Source organism: Danio rerio, chromosome 11 (assembly GCF_052040795.2).
Source record: "Danio rerio strain M-AB ecotype USA chromosome 11, GRCz13ab, whole genome shotgun sequence".
Taxonomy (NCBI): domain Eukaryota; kingdom Metazoa; phylum Chordata; class Actinopteri; order Cypriniformes; family Danionidae; genus Danio; species Danio rerio.
Window position 1 is genome coordinate 36346366 of NC_141031.1, and position 15074 is coordinate 36361439.

A 15074-nucleotide genomic window follows, 5' to 3' on the forward strand; every position below is an offset into this window, starting at 1 on the left:
GGTAAAATAAAGGAGGCATAGAAGATGAATTCAAGGGATCTTGATGAACTCTGGGAGTCCTGCAAGAACGCTTTCTTTGCCATTCCAGATGACTTTATTAATAATGTATTTGAGTCATTGCAGAGATGTATGGATTCACCATGACTTTATATGCTATATTCTACATATTTTCTGTTACATGACAAGACTTTTGTCCAAGCAAAGTCAGACCTTACTGTCCTAATTAAATAATTAAAAATCAAGGCATTTTTGGTAAAATAAGCACAATCTAGAGGCCTTTGTCTTTTATATAAGCCACTTCTAATACCAACTGATCAACTAGACCTCAAGTTATTATTTGTTGTTGCTAAAACTTGAGGTGACAACACTTTTATCAGGTAGTGTAGGTGCCAAAAAAAATAAGCCTTTATTTACTAGATATCTTAAATTAACTGTAAAATGATGCACAAATGTGAATTTCCAGGATGCAAAACACAAAGAAAACAGAGTGATTGTCATTTAATATAGATAGTATATAAATAAGTAGAAAAAAATATAAAAGTATATTGATAATTTATCAATCATATTTTTTATTAATTATAACTTGTATCATACAAATTGTACAGTATTTTTAGGTCATTAATAATCTACAGAGACAAATGACTGTAAATAACTATAAATATACATATTTTTTATGGCAACATTCGTGATATTGTTTTTGTGCTATAACCTGAATTTGTGACATGCCGTAATTACAAATGGCCAACTGTCAAAGCAAATCACAAGTATTCTTGTTTGCTAGCCTTTTGATAATACAAGCATAAGTCGTTAATCTAAAGGACTTTGCCTGCTGTCTAAACAAATGAAAATGATCTAAAAATGTCAGTATATATCTAGAAAATGTTTTGCTATATCAAAACGCATGAAAGAAGTGGTACAGAAATGTATATCTATTGCAATTGCTTTGTATTGGTATACTGTTTCTGCCAACTGTTCCAAAAAACAGCGCAGCTTTGAGAGTGTGGCACTGTTTTTACTATAGTCTAAATGGAAAGGGTTTATTTTGGATCAGCTTTTCTGTGAGTGTACAGAGATGGGGTGATTATAATGAATTGGCTGCTTCATTTGCAGATTGACTGCTGATATACATCAATTCAGTTTTCAATTCAGTTCACCTTTATTTCTATAACACTTTTACAATGTAAATTGTGTCAAAACAGCTTCATATAGAAGATCATAATAAATTGAAACAGTGTAGTTTAGATTTCAGAGTTTAAGTTCAGCTCAGTGTGGTTTAATAATCACTACTGATAGTCCAAACACTGAAGAGCAAATCCATCGATGCGCAGCTCTACAGATCCCAAACCATGCAAGCCAGTGGTGACAGCGGCGAGGAAAACCTTCACCAATAGGCGAAAGTGAAGAATCAAAAAAACTAGAGAGAAACCAAGCTCAGTTGGGCACAACCATTTCTCCTCTGGCCGAACGTCTTGTGCAGAGCTGCAGTCTAGGTGCCGGAGGCTGGTAGCTGGATCTCAGCGAAGACTCGTCTGTCCCTGGAACATCACAGGAATCAGTCTTATGCTCTCCACTTCTTTATGACCACCACAGCAGCTGCTCAGGATAAGGTCTGGTCCAAGATTATGGAAACCTTGGGATCATCTCATCGTTGGGCTTGGATCGAATCAGTGGCGCTGCATAGTCTGAGGGCCTTGGGATGAGTATCCCCTGGTGGAAATAGAGAATAAAGAGAATACATCTACATCACTCATACATGTAGATGTATTTACTAAACAAACCATATAATAAAGCAGCAGTGTTTTATGGGCATTCTTAGAAACATTGACCTTTCAGGAAATTAGCTTTCTCTCATAAAATTAACTTTGATGTTTTTTTTTTCAAAATTGTCATTAATAATTTAAATTACCAGAATTATACATGCATACATTTACTGAGTTATTAACACAATCACAAGCATTTGCATTTTACTCATTATTTTATTTTCTGAAATAATTAAACATATAGGCCAATAACTAATTACTTGTAAATTACTTTAAAAGGTTAGTATTGCAGGCATTTTTGTAACAGTTGACTGTTTTCTCAGTGATGCCATAGAAAAACAAATTTTAGCTTCTCAAATAACCTTTCAGTTGGTATTTCTTAAAATAACCATTTATTCCTTTGTGTGAAGAACATTTTGTTGAACTAAGAACCTTTTCCACTTTACTGAACCTTTTTGTGGAATGAAAAGTTCCAATGGATTTTACAGGCTCTTAAGCACAACCTGTTATGTTGAAGACTTTAAAAAAGATCTTTAAGGCTGTTAAATGAGATACATATTCAAAGTGAATTAAAGCTTTACAATATGTATTTTGTGCACAAATTGTGATTCACACACACACACACACAACACACACACACACACACACACACACACACACACACACACACACACACACACACATATCCAATATTTTCACAAGTTTTTTTTTTTCATTTCATGTCTGGCACCTCACACCTTTTTCAATCTGACTTCATTATACCAGGAAATGGTTCCACTAGAAAGGATTTTAACTACAGTCTTAATGGTTTATATTACAGTTATTTGGACTAAATTGCAGGCTAATCATAAAGCATGTTGGAGAAAGTTAAAGCAGGGAGGGATAAAAGAAGCTGTTTATTTCCTGCTGAATGATTGTGTGTTGATTTATGACCAGTTGATGTGGCTCTTGCTCCTTGGGGTTGTGCATTATTTAGAAATCCATCAAATGAAAAAGATTTGCTGGTTCATTATTAAATGAAATGTCTTATGTAAAGTTGATTTCTCCCCCCAGGAGGTCACCTTGTTGTCATTTTATAGAAAATGCAAAACCTGTAATTTATAAAATGTAATAGAAATTACAACTGAGAATTGCTAAACCCCGCATTTATACGTTAATGATCTCTATAATTTAGCACCCTTCTTCAGTTCTTCAAATGTAAGATGAAATGTAAACCAAGAGCATTTCTTAGTAGAGTGTTTAAAATATCAGTTGAATCTCACTTGTCTTCATCCATCCATCCATCTATACTCTTTTACACATAATAAATTCAAATCAAAACAGCATTATATTCTAACAAAATAAAATAAATATGAAACAAATGGTCAGAAAATTTTGTTATAAATTGTATTTTACCCCTGATAAAACTAAAGTGAGTGAGTATTTAATATACGTGTTTTTATTTTCGCTTTTTTGAGAATACACTAATTAATTAAAGCTTTGTTTAGTTAAAGTTATTTTATGTTTGGGCTTTTGAAAACTTTATTATTATTATAATTAATCAGTTATTTTAGAACAAAGTATGTGCTTGTTTGTGTAATTTTTATGATTTAGAAGTGTGTGTGTGTGTGTGTGTGTGTGTGTGTGTGTGTGTGTGTGTGTGTGTGTGTGTGTGTATATATAATACACTAATTAATTAAAGCTTTGTTTAGTTAAAGTTATTTTATGTTTGGGCTTTTGAAAACTTTATTATTATTATAATTAATCAGTTATTTTAGAACAAAGTATGTGCTTGTTTGTGTAATTTTTATGATTTAGAAGTGTGTGTGTGTGTGTGTGTGTGTGTGTGTGTGTGTGTGTGTATATATATATATATATATATATATATATATATATATATATATATATATATATATATATATATATATATATATTTATATATATATATATATTTATATATATATATATATATATATATATATACATATATATATATATATATATATATATATATATATATACATATATAGTCAAACATTTTACCCACAAGTTACCCAGATAACTTACTACTTCCAGCAGATAATGAATAAGAAGCTTTGTTGATAATTCTGAGGCAGTTCTTTGATTGTCTATTGTCCCTATATAAAGAATGAAATAAAATGTCGATCTGATGTACACTATATACAATGATGTCACAGTACAGGATTTGTTAATATCCAACACAATCTTATGGCAGTTTGTAACTTCATAAGGTTAATTTAGTGGGTTAACAGTGTTTCTCCAAGGTTTACTTTTTTTTTTTTTTTTTTTTTTTACATTGAATTTTATTTAGGCAGAGTGAGAGCGTGAGACAGAGCTGAAAAGCATGTCTTGAAGTTAACTCTCTTACTTGGTAGCACTTCTAAAATTTAGTAGCACCAACCAAAAAATGAATGAGCACCACTGCAAAATGTATAATAATGGATTTATTTTATTTGAAAACAATCAGGACTAACAAAAATCAGAAACAACTAAGTAATTCTGTGATGACTTGCTGATATTTGCGCAAGAATTACAATATGAATTTCTAATCATTTTAAAATGTAAATGATGACGACAATATAACTAACAATGAATAACATTCTGCATGATCATTCTGCTTTAAATGTGCTTGAATGCAGGTTATCTGCTATGTAAAGTCATACTGTTACATTATGAAAAATAAATTATGGTTTGCATTAAACAAAAAGAAAGCATTACATTACAAAATATTTATTTTGCTTTATTGTTTTATATGCATGTCAATTTAAAAAAAACTAATACTATTTCTGCTACAAAACAAATGAAATATTAAAATAAATCATTCAATTCAATGCTGAAAGCTGCAAAGCAGTCATCAGTAATTAAATATAAAAATAATATGCATGTGAAGAAAGAATGGACAAAAGAAAGGAAGTCTCACTTCTGCCACTCTTTAAAAGTTTTGGTTTGGGTTTGTGTCATTTTAAATGCTTAGTCTCTTTTGCTCAGATTTACATTGTTCTGTGTTTGTGGAAAAAAGCAAGCGAGTCAGCCGGCCCAATATATAAGCAGGCAGAGCAGAATTCTCACTATGACCACCGTCGCAATACCGATGTTTGACATGAGCCGCAGTTTCACTTTAAACTTAAAGACGAGCTTCTTTGGCAATGATGTACAGTGTTAAATTCTACATTTAGCAGACATTTACGCTGAACATGCAGCCCTAAAACAGCTGATCCTCATCGAGTCTTTCAGCACTCTCTCAGAAAACACTCGATTGATCTCGGCTGGAGGATCAACATTCACAGCATGATTATTCTCATTAGTGCTATTATTTATAACTTTGGGTAGGTTTGCAAACCTGTGTACTTTTCAACACGTCTTCCTCAAACTTCAGCCGTTTGCATTACCCCGGGTCACAAAAGCATAAAGCCTTGAGTGATCGACAGCTATATGAACTAATATAGCGGCAGGGAAGACTGATTCAGCACGTTTAAAAAAAAAAAAAAGATAAACAGGTCGCACTACAACCATAAGATGCAGTCGCTCAAATGCTCCCAAATATACTATGAGGTCACATAGATTAAATTGCAGGCCCATATGCGACCAAAATGGTCGCAGTTTTGAGCTCTTCATGACGTTGTGTAAATAAGATATTACATATGGCTATTTAGCTGTTTAAAAGCTGTGATCTGGCGCTATAAATAAATTAAATTAACTTGACTTTAAGGGGGTGGCGTTGAAACCCATTGGGAGGGCGAGGCGCCCCCTTATATAATGATAAGGAAACACTGGATTTAGGAGTGAGGTTAGGTGACACGCCTCCTTTTTTAAATTTGTACTTTCATTCGACTGAACACAAATTTGTAAGAATTAGCCACTAAACTGACAAAACACAAAATATGTTTCCTCGTGAGTTCAGGCTGGAATGACAATATCTGGAAGATCATGTAACACTTACACCGTGATGATTTATTCTCCCGCTTCCAATGTTGTCACTCGATTGAATGGTTGTTGTCAGTGGTTATTAGCTGATCGATATGGACAATTAGGGGCCTTCTGTGCCTACTGGTAAGCTTAGAAGGCTGCATCCATTCACATAGGTAATCAGCTGCACTAATAGAGAAGACTCTAGCCCAGATTTGTTTTTACATTACTGTGACGTTTGGGTTTAGGGTTGGAGTGGGGGTAGACGTTAATAAAATACAATTAATGGATTTAATAAATAATATAAATAATTCTCATTAACTTTCAGCCACAGCCATGTGGATGGATAATAGTAATAGGTGCAGAAGGCCCCTACTGGCCCATATCGATCCGCTGATAACGACAGATAACGCCCATTCAATCGAGTGATAACATTCAAATCGGCTGATAGAATTCATCAATGCTGCATTTATTCATATATTTTAGAAAATATCCAAAATAATTACTTATTAAACAGAAATAGCTACTCAAGAAAACATGCTATTTTAGACAGTCAAATTATCATCCAGAAAAAAAAAAACTGTTGCTGAAGTAGTGGTGCGCAACAGAGTAATCAGCGCAGCTAATAGCTTATGTTGATGAAAAATAATCATTACATGATTTATCTGGTAATCATGTTGATCTGCTATTATGCATTGTATTTGCACACTGCTTTGATCATGGTGTGATGCAGACTTACCAGAGACAAATCCATTTGAGTAATAACATCAAAAACCAGGGTTTATGAGTACATTTGATCCATGTTTTGGAGTTTGTTTTTTCAGAGCCCTAAGACCCGCTGGTGACAGCTCTCGTTCAAGATGGACAAAACACTCTCTGCAGAGTTATTGGTTGGATTACTACAGCGCCTCCCGTTGACTCTAGTTGTCTCTTGTTTAGTTTTGGCTTATTGTGGCATCTCTGAAATCGATTTTCTCAGTCTCTCTCCTGTGCCGATTTGTGTTCACGTGATCCAGCAGGTGTAAAGCCCTAGACGTGCAGTGGTCCACAAACCCACACATGTACGCATCCACACAAAATCAATATATTTCGTTTTAGAACTATTCTTATCTGCTTCTCTGTGCTCGGATTGGTAAAGCAGATTAACCTAGACTGGTGTGTCAAAATATGAAAGTTCCTTATCTTGTATCATAAAAATCGTCTGTCAGTTTCCCATAAACACAGCGCTTGATGTCCAGGATGAGCTTCCAAGGTTGAGCTAGGGAAATGTTTATTTGAGTATGGAAAAATGTATTAATTTTGATGAAATATTTGCTAAATGCATAATGCATGTTGAATCATCTGTGGTGGTGATGGTGGTAGTTAAATTATTAATGGATCTAATTATTGAGATTGTTATTTCCCCCCCTCACAATTAAGAGCAGATCTTGATGTTTGGTTTGCAAATGTAATCTTCAGCCTCGTGAAAAGGTCAGAGGAGCTGTGTTTTGCTTTGTGCTTTGTCACTGATCTCTGAGGCTTTTCATAATGTTTCTTTTTTTTTTTCATTAAGAGCTTTGATGCCTTTGCTCTGCAAACAGCCCACTTTTAATCCCACATAACAAGATTTTTGTGTCCATTTAAAATCGATGGCAATGACTGGGAGGAGCTTTAGCGTAAGCGGCTAATGTGGCAAGGAGGATTCATCACGTTGTGACAGATTCTATTAAACCACTTTAAAAAGGTCAATCAGTTCAGAAACGTGTTTATAGATATTTTGCACCCAGCCTTTTCCCTTATGCTACTCTGTCTCTGTCTGGCTCTAAAGTTGTTTGGCTACTGATCAGGTGTGGCCCAACATGTCATTGTGCTTCCACAGAGCTGGAGGTGACCATGGAAAATATTGATTATGCTGATCTAAAGCTGCTAAAGGCTTAATCAGATCATCTTGAGAAATCTGCTCACTGAAAAGGCTGCTTCTTTCATGTTTTCCCTATTTCTTTATAAACCCCAGAACACGAAGTGTTTCTGAAGCATTCAGGGGAAGGTGATGAAGTCTGAATCGACCACAATCACGCACAAAAAACAATATACTGTAAACCCAGAAGCGAGACAAGAATTTATAGCTCATACTGCAACTTTCATACCTCAGCTTTCAAACAGGGTTCGATAGATCAGAGTTAATTGACCTCCCGATTGAACTTTAGAAGCTGCACCAAATGTCAGCAGTACCTTTAAAATGCAAAATAATAATGATTATAATTTAAAAATCGATACTTGCCGTCTGTGTATTGATTCTATATTGAGATGAAAGAGTGTCACAGTGTTATACTATATCGATTAGCGTCCCCCCTACTTTAGTTCAAAGCATTCAAATGCCATCGCATCGGATAAATAAAGAAACAAGGAGTCGATAATGCAGTTCTAACATTAACCTCTACAAAAAAGTTGTATGATAATGTTGTTTAACTTGCCTATACACTGATTAAAATGATTCTTCAATGAATTCAATACCAACTATATATTTAGTAAAATACTATATATTTAGTAAAATAGATTTAATATTTACCTTACGCCATTTAGTTTAGGGAAGAATAAAAATGAAAAAGTAAATTATTTGTTAGTACAAAATTCAAGCTTGTAAAAAGTATGAAAAGATATTCAAATTTGAAGTATAAAGTAAACCTTTTCTGTTACGGATATGCCCATTACATGTGACTGTAAATTGAGTTTAGATTTAGTTTACATAATTAATCAAATAAAACTTTTATATAAAGTGTACCTGTCAACCCTCCCATTTTTCCCACGATTCTCCTGTATTTTACAATTCCATCGCTATCATCCAGTAAAGGTATTTTCCCCTATTTCTCGCATATTTTTAATCTTTCTATGAAGGGTGGCAATACGTATTAAAGAGTCGATCCTCCCTATACACAACCCATACTGCCAAACCACAAGAGGACACCTCTTGCTCTTAAATGTGAATCTGTTCTGTTTAATTTTATTTAGGCATGAAAACACTTTGAATAAATATAAAAACTTCAGGATTCCCTTACTTTCCATTGCAGGCGCTGTTGCTCCTCTTATGCATTTCTCATGACGCGCTCAGTGATATAAAGACGATGTTTCCCAAACGGGTACATGCGATTTAAAGTGCAGCGTAAGTGGACACTCTGGGATTTGGGTGCATGTTTGAACAGACATATACAGATAATAATAATTATAATAATAATAATAATAAGAAGAAGAATATCTAAACATGTCAATCTTGGTCTGGATAAGTTATACAGTGAAGAAAAGGTTAATGAGATTTGATAACTTGATTCAATTTCTTTATAACAGCTTTTATTTTAATAGGCTAAACTTTTTACTAATCTATTTGCAAAATCGCTTACAATTTTACTTTTACAGAAATATCTGCAAATCTCAACATAACACAATATTATTGTCTAAATCATGTCTCCCTATCGCAATCATGTTCAAAAATTACACGATGACACTTAATTTATTTACATTTATTTTTCTACTTTAACACAAAGCATTCTAGAAATCTGCGTGGTTAGGTTAACTCATTCCTTTTAGATTCAGTCTAATACAATCAAATTTTGACTTCACAAAAGTTGTTTCTATTAAGTTCAATTAACTTTTTTTAAATGAAAAAGATGCAAGTCAAAGGAACTCATTTCATTTAATAAATTGCACTGCTTGATTTTAAAGTGTATGCACTGGGGTCATTTAGCTTTTTTTTCAGTTTTCCAGATGTATTTAGACTGCAAAGTAACTTGCTTTTTTTGCAATCAGCTGCATAGTTTTATTATATATTCAAATCAGTTTGCGAAGCTTGCATAAAACAAAAAGAGGGTTGATTTGATTTTCCTTTATACCAACTTAAATGTATTTAATATATAAAAAACAGCTTTAGATTCAAGTATGCAGACTCTTTGTTGCATGTTAAATAAAGTACCATCATCTTTTTAATAGCTTAACTCGAGGCTTAAGAATTTAATTTAAATTTCTTGGAGTGATTTTTACAGTGTGTTGCTTCCGTTCTTCCAGCTTTGTGTATCTCACTAACGGATGTCTTTGAAAAGCTATTGTACTTTTTCCTCTCTCTTTCTTCCTTCCTCTCTCTTTACCTATGCTGAATGAATGCATAAAAGCTAAGCCTATTGTTCGGTATAAGGATTAAACACCTAGGTCTTCATCCTTGGGTTGAAAAGGTAAATTACTTGTAAATGAAGTTTTCCTGTCATCGTCCATTGGGATGTTGGGGGGAAGTTCAAAAAAGCATTGTATTATTCACTTTTTCTCTACATTAAACATACATGGAGCATTGTTGAATTATGGATAAAACTTTCACTTTGCACCAGTTTTTTGCTTAGTCTTCCATGTAAATGTGTGAGTACAATGGAGATGAAACTATGGAAGCCATTTGGGAAATATCTACAACTAAACTAATGCAAATCCAGTACCTTATTTAAACATGTATATGTACAAAATTACAGTATTGGAAACAAGTATCGAATATAATATTTCCAAAGGAGCTGTTGACATGGAATTGAACAAAATTTTGGTACAATTAAAAAAGCAATACAGACATTAAAAAAATTTTCAGATTTTTTTTTTTTTTTTTTTTTTTTTACAGAAATGTATTTAAATCTTTATATAAAAGGCTTTTTTTGGTGACGGCAGCTTAAAGATGCCTCTCATATGGAGAATGAAGTCCCATGCATTGCTCATTTGTGAGTTTTCACGAACTTTAACAGTGTATAAAAAATCTTGATGATTCGGTGGCTTTCACTGATCAAATCTGATCTATTAGATTTTTGATTGCATTCAAGTCAGGTGATTTGTTGGGCCATTCTAAAGCTTGATTTTCTTTCTGTGAAATCATTTGAGCGTTTCCTTGTCTGTGTTTTGAACCATTGTCTTGCTGAAATGTCCACCCTGGTTTTATCTTCATCATCCCGATAATGTAGATGTTGGACTGAAGCAGCTCATGTTTATTTACAATGAAGAAGGATAGAGATTTAAGCTGCTGTCTGGGCTTTTACTGTTTTTCTACACCTCCCTTTCTTCATGTGTTCAATAATTTTCCCTATGCCGTTTTATTTTATTACACACTAAACACTGCTGTTGTCATTACTAAAGATATTAAGTGAATATAACTTAATATAATATAACTTAACCTACTTAAAATACCAAGTTTTGACATCAAAACTTAAATAGGTGTGTTTAACTTATTCATTAGTTGTGCTTGAAATTCTACCTTGACAACCGCGCTGATAACTCGATAAATGTTGTATGACACAAGGTGGTAGTTTTGCTTATGATGCTGAATTTTGATGAAGCGCAGCAGGACAGAGGCATCTTAATTGATATACAGACAAGGGTGATACAGTGGGTAGGGTTGGGCCGATAAACGATGCCATCGTCCATTGCCGATGGCCAATAGACAACACAATGCTGAGCCAGCATCGCCGATCCTCCGCCCCGCCCCCATGCAAAAAATACACACTCAGGCCCTGTTTACACTAATACGTCTTAGTGTTAAAATAGCATTTTAGAACAAAAATTGCTGAAAAAGCACATCACATGACCACACACACACACACACACAGACACAGTCACACACACAGCCACACACTGTCATGCGCTCCAGGCAGAGAGCAGTTCCTCACAATGGCCGCAAACGAGTGATAATCGAGTGATAATCTCCCGTAAATCGCGCGTCTCCCTCCCTCCCCCTCAGTCCTCAAATAAGTCGCGCACCCTTCTCACCCACGGATTCCACCTCGCTCTTCAGACATGTTGCGCGCAAACAATAACCCCCCCCACCCCCCCGCTATTCACATGATGACGATGTCATCGCCCATCGCGATGTTTCACATTAGACATCGTACAATGCCAAATTGGTCGACATTGCCCAACCCTAGTAGTGGGTTCCCCCACTGTATATTAAAATGAGTACACTCAAATAAATTATGCTTGCTGTTTGTTAAAACTACCTATATATAATAAGCTAAAATAACACAATTCTTGAGTGTTTTTTTTTTTGTTTTGTTTTTTTGGGAACAACCTAATTGTATTATTTTCAATTTACTTTTGTTTGTTTGTTTGTTTTGTTCTTCTTGTTATCCCAACATATTTTTTTTTTGTGTGTAGAATCCAGGACTGGCTATTGCAGAGGCTAGTATGAAAAGGTCAAATTTGAGGAAAACACATTACAAATTCATTGTAGAATTTGAAGAAAATAACCAGAATTCTAATAATGCTGTCTTGTGATGACGTTTGGGAGTGATTGCTGGCCGTAATAATGCTGAGAAGGGTTGTGCTGTTACATATAAATCATTCCATCATCTTAGCTTATTTCCCATTTCCTCTTTGAAATGCATTGTGAGGTTTTTGTCCTTGGTTGTTTTCTCATTAAATGAATTATTAATATCAAGTTCAACAGCCTCAAAGACACCAGACCACAAAAAGATTCAAATCAGTCACATTGTACTTCTAATTACAGTAAGTGTTCAAAATATCAAAGAAATAAATAAATGAGTTATGCTGACTTCACTTTTTTAGTTACGGCATTATTTATTTTATTTCAGTGATTAAACTAAATCATTGACTGAGGCCATTCACATGCCTTTTTCTTAATATCCTGCTCTTTTACAACACATTTTAATTGCTCTGGATGATTGTCAACCATTATTAATAGGTTTATTCATGTTCAGAGTTTATGAGAGCCTAAATCTCACTTGGCAATTAACAAACATTTCAGTCACTCTCTCCTAAGAAAAAAGGGAGACTTCTCCCTCTATACTATATTCATAGTTTCCAATTGTTTCATCACACCCTTGATCTTTCATTAACTTTAATGGTGTAGACAAGATGAAGGAAATGAGTTTATTCTGGTGTGTATGCGGTTGGCATGTGTTAGCTCGGTGAAAAGACAAACAGAGTGGCCGACATCTACCAAAAAAATTATTTGGCAACTACCCCTCGACAAGCTCCAGGGGTGATTTATTTTTCAAGAATCCTTTAATAAAAATGACAAAACAAAACAGCCTAGCAGAGATGAATCAGCACACAGTTGAAAGAGCGAGAAGGTCAGAACTCATCAGAAAATCATTTAGTCTCATTTCATCATCACTGGGGAGCAAAGAAACCAACTTAGAGAGCGTAATTTGTGCAAATATAATGTTTGTGTCGTACAGAGCGTTGTTTGCTAAATGGTGTCTGCAGGGCCTGTTTAGCATGGCAGCTGTTCTTGAAGAGCCTCTAATAAATTTTCATTGAACCATGTTAAAAACACACTTGTTTCGGCCAGCATTTTGTTGACAACTTTGTTGGTCAGTTAGTGTAATTTGAAATTTAGGTCACACTTTATTTTAATGGTCCGTTTGTTAAATTTAAGTTGCACTGCATCTGTATGCCCACTAATTTTCATTTGATTATAAGTATAATGTTAGGTTGGGGTTAGGGTTAGTGTAAGTTGACATGTACTTGCAAAGTTTCTTATGGTCAGTTAAATGTCTGTTGAAGGAGCAGTATCAACAGATATTAAGCATAACATAATTTAATAATAATCATTTAATAAAAATAAAACTTTAATTTAATACAATTTTAATGCACACCCTACCGCCAATCAAAATCAAGAATTTCAACAGACCATGGGAAAAATTATATATATACTTTTTATATATCTAGGTAACATTTCTTTTGTATAGCTTTGTTTCTATGTAAAAAAAATTAAAATTATATATATATATATATATATATATATATATATATATATATATATATATATATATATATATATATATATATATATATTATTTTGGATGCGAATAATCTTTGTCCAGCACTAATGATAATAAAGGTTTTTTATAATGTTACAAAATATTATTTAAAAACATGTTTTAAATAAGTTTTGAAATGTTTTAGAATGTTAATTTAGTGGTGTTCATTAAAAGTTTTTTGAATCAAAGAATAAAAAAATAAATAAAGCAATTCTTTTTGACAGTGATATTTTTTTTTTCTTATGCACTAAAGAAGAATATAAGAATGATTTCTGAGGTATTATGTGACATTAATGGGAATATTGGCTTTTAAAATGTTAGCAATTATTATATTTTAGTTAAATAAATGTAACTCTTAACCCTTTAAGGTGTACTCCTTGAAAATATATATATTTGGTCCACATCTTATATTGAATAATATACTGACACAACTCTGATAAATAGTAATAAGCAATTAAAATAATAATGATAACCTATGAATAAATGGTCAACCACATGGTTATGATGCCTGTTAAAAAAGATTTTTACATTTCTTAACAAACCCAAAGCTAAAATATTTCATTTCAGCATTAACATTGTGCCATTTAAGGCCTGTCTGACCAAAATTGTTGTGTATGTGTGTATACTTACAGACATTTACAGGAAACAGTGACACAGACACAGTGGTCCAACACAAACTTCCTCACTCAATCAGAACTCGATATATGCGTCTTCTGCCCATAGAGGGAAGCCCGAGAGGAGGAATGGGTCTACGGCTAGAGGTCTATGGCTGTACATATAGTGAGTGATGTATTGCATTTGATTTGCTGCTGCTGCTGTTATTTTCTGAGCCAATGTTTGGTTTCATTTTGTTTTTATCACATACCTACATAAACCAAATTGTCAAACAGTTTTCCATATGCTTAAATATTTTAAAGTCATTTACTTTTACTCAAACCTCAGGCCAGACGTCGGTTGGTGTTTTCTTCAGTGGAAAATTAAATATTCTTAAATAATGCTTTTGTGGGGGCTTCACTAACAACTACCAGCTGTTGAAATTAAAACTATATAGAGGCAAAAAAATATTAATACCCATGGCTCCAGGTGATAAACTGATGAGCAAAACTGCAACATGTACACTCTCAATTGGCAAGACTGACTGAACAAATTTTCAACATTCAATGTCTATAATGCCTTCTGCAAAAGGAGGCTTGCACTCCAGATTATTGTGAATATTCTTAGGACAGTTTACAAAATGTGGTTTAAAGGTAACAATGGTGCAAATATTATTAATAACATGCTAATAATATGTTTATTACACGTTTTGCTTTATTACAACTTTGTGTATATTTAGGGGCCATGGGAGTATTATCAGCATTGATTTGATCTTTGACGTTCTGCAGGAGAAAAAAGTTATCCATGTCTTGAATTGCCTGAGGTTTTTCTTTTTCTTTTTGGTAAACCACCCCTTTAAGATGTTATGTTGTGTGTTTATTTAGTTTTTCACGTTTTTCAAGCATTATCCTTAACAAAATGTGGAAAAAAAATTGGACACAAACAAATATTTCTATAATCATACCAAAAATGCATGACCCATTATTTTTTATTAGGAAACTGTATACCATATTTAAATGGATACTTCACCAAAGAATTT

General features: G+C 33.5%; 1 protein-coding gene across 11 annotated transcripts in view; it reads left to right on the plus strand.

Annotated features, from left to right (window-relative positions):
* The window catches only part of cntnap5l (contactin associated protein family member 5 like), a 141354-nt gene that overhangs the window by 72308 nt on the left and 53972 nt on the right, over nucleotides 1–15074 (plus strand). For all 11 annotated transcript variants that reach the window (XR_015502749.1, XR_015502748.1, XR_015502750.1 and 8 more), the window contains one exon: nucleotides 14074–14221. Coding sequence is in view for 5 of the 11 variants with exons in the window: in XM_087273926.1 (XP_087130052.1) it covers nucleotides 14074–14221 (148 nt within the window). In the remaining 6 variants the exon portion in view is untranslated. The remainder of the gene's footprint in view (nucleotides 1–14073; nucleotides 14222–15074) is intronic.